The sequence below is a fragment of the Penaeus monodon genome, chromosome 13 (assembly GCF_015228065.2).
Source record: "Penaeus monodon isolate SGIC_2016 chromosome 13, NSTDA_Pmon_1, whole genome shotgun sequence".
NCBI lineage: Eukaryota > Metazoa > Arthropoda > Malacostraca > Decapoda > Penaeidae > Penaeus > Penaeus monodon.
The window spans coordinates 9,431,549-9,434,048 of NC_051398.1; the positions used below are offsets into that span (position 1 = coordinate 9,431,549).

The 2,500-nt window shown below is 44.7% G+C and overlaps 1 protein-coding gene across 1 annotated transcript in view; it reads right to left on the reverse strand.

Moving 5' to 3' along the window:
• LOC119580105 (venom phosphodiesterase 2-like) overlaps nt 1-2,500 on the reverse strand; it is a 16,879-nt gene that overhangs the window by 1,669 nt on the left and 12,710 nt on the right. The window contains exons 10-14 of the mRNA XM_037928032.1: nt 2,202-2,384; nt 1,754-1,985; nt 1,331-1,513; nt 634-838; nt 51-204 (exon numbers count right to left, since the gene is read on the reverse strand). Coding sequence (XP_037783960.1) covers nt 51-204; nt 634-838; nt 1,331-1,513; nt 1,754-1,985; nt 2,202-2,384 — 957 coding nt within the window. The remainder of the gene's footprint in view (nt 1-50; nt 205-633; nt 839-1,330; nt 1,514-1,753; nt 1,986-2,201; nt 2,385-2,500) is intronic.

The following is a 2,500-nucleotide window of genomic DNA, read 5'->3' on the forward strand; positions in this document are numbered from 1 at the left end:
AAAGAATGATCCCACGTCAAGCAAACCACCCTCTCACTCCCCATACTCACAAGACAATTGGAAACGGCGGTGGTCTGAGGGTAGACGAATGCAAGGGCGTCCACGTATTCAGGGGGACAGTACTTCATGTGTCGCACCCACACGATGCATCTGCTTACTACGAGGAACTTGTGGGTTGGTAAAGCCAAGCCTCCGCTGGGGTTCCTGTAGGTGAGGGAATAGGGGGATAGGGGGATAGGGGGAGGGAGAGGGTGAAGGAAGGGTGGAGAGGGAGGGGGAGGGAAGGATGATGTGAGGGAAAGCGAGGGGAGAAACGGAGAGAGGGAAAGAAGAGATGGGACAGGGATAGGGGAGCGGAAGAGAGGAAAGAAAGCGAAGAAAGAGAGAGAGAGAGAGAGAGAGAGAGAGAGAGATTTACCCAGATGTACAGAAAAAATAGAAAGGGAAAGGATTAAGGTTAAATATTCAACATGAACGAAGGTTAATAAGCTTTGTCGTAGGAATATTTTGTTTTATGAATCTTTTTTTTCAGAACTGCATGAATAAAAAATAAATTACCTGGAACAGAAACATGACAATCGGCTTTTTAACGACACACGAATTAAATGCATTGACAAGAACAGTGATAAATACCTGACAGTATACAAGTTATCAGCGAAGGTGTCGCCGTCATAATCAAACACAGGCCCCGTTAGCACGTTGACGACGCCGTACTCTCTGACCCACGAATTCACAAGGTAGAGGAGCTGCTGCCAACGCTGCGTGAGCCTCGGTGTCTGAGGGATGGCGTTGCTCATCAGGAAGGGCAGTTGGCTGGACTCCTCGTGGCAGTTGAACTCTGGGGGAGAGGTAGGGCGACGGGAGGCATGAGATTCGGAGCGGAGGCTTTGTTGATATATTTTTAGGTATACAGGCATACACGCACGCACACGCACGCGCAACTGCACATGCACACGCACACTGACGCACACGCACACACACACATATATATATACATATATACATATATATGTATATATATGTATATATTTATATATATATGTGTGTGTGTGTGTGTGTGTGTGTGTGTGTGTGTATGTATGTATGTATGTATGTGTGTGTGTGTGTGTGTGTGTGTGTGTGTGTGTGTGTGTGTGTGTGTGTGTGTGTGTGTGTGCATTGGGAAATTGCATACTATGGAAGTCAAGCATGTAATAAAGCAGGGAGAATAAATTCTTAAATTGTCTGTGATAGGAACGGAAATCGGAATAAGCAAACTCACGATCTTAAAAAGAGATAATAATAATAAATTTAACCATCACATCACAACCAGGACACCCAGCCAACCAACCTGGCGGAAAGAGAGGCTGCTGAGAGTACCCCTTTGCGAGAAGGTGCAGGTAATGGATACAAGAAGACCTCTGACTCAATGCCAGCCTCAGGTCACTCCTCCAGGGGAACCTCCTGCCGCCGACGCTGGGTTGGGTGATGGTGAAGCTCGTCCAGAGAGGCATTTTCAAGATGGGGGAATAAGCTGGGGTTTGGGAGAGGATTAGTGCAGTCGTCTTAAAAATTAGATTAATTATCTTAAAGTTATTAAAATGTGCTTATTTTTTTTTTGTAAAGGGACATACATTTTCATATAGTTATATAAATCTCCCATTACCATAGTGACATGAAAAACAGTTCTAGCTAGATCGTAGTTACTGATATTTTCTCCACTGCAATGTAATGTAATTGTAACCGTAAAAGAATAAAGCATAAAGTACCTCACCTGTAATAAAGTTAGGATGGGCTAGCAAGGCGACCATGTTCCTGACGGGTCCCATATTCGGCACGCCAAAAGGCAGGTGAGCGTCGAACACCTTAGGAAGCTCCTCCTCGGTTTCCTTCAGGACCTCCAGGTACTCGAAGTCCTTATCGAAGTCTCCCTCGCAAAGGGGCTTCACCGAGCCATATCCTAGACTCTCCTCGCGGGGCGCAGCTATAACTGGAGGAGGGAATTCCTGTAGGGTCATGAGAGCGTGTCGTTGAACTTTCTTAAACTCGTTTCTGAAAAATGATATCTCAATATGCATACTGAGATTTCTTCTTTTTCTTTGTAAAAGTGTTCATGTACAATAACACTACTGTTACTTACGTGCTTAAGTTTTACACATAAAACACCTAAACATCTTAAAGTAAAAAAAATGATAATAATAATAATAAATAAAAATAATCACCTGCGTAGCAACGGGGTATGGCGGCGGATTAACCAGCATGTGATGAAGAGAACCCCACGTGCCATTGTTGGGAGCGGGTGTCACGCCGAGGAGATGGCACATAAGGTTGTAAAGTTCAATGTTCTGGAAAGCCTCTACCTCAACGTTGCGATGGAATGATGGGCCGTGAGCTAAGAACAGAGCCTGAAGAAAGGTGAGGTTGAGATAGATGGGTTAGGATGGAACTGAGGGAGATGGGTTATTTCTGTCGTTCAATTGTGGCTAACTCCGAATACTCATCAAAAGGTTTTCTATTCTTG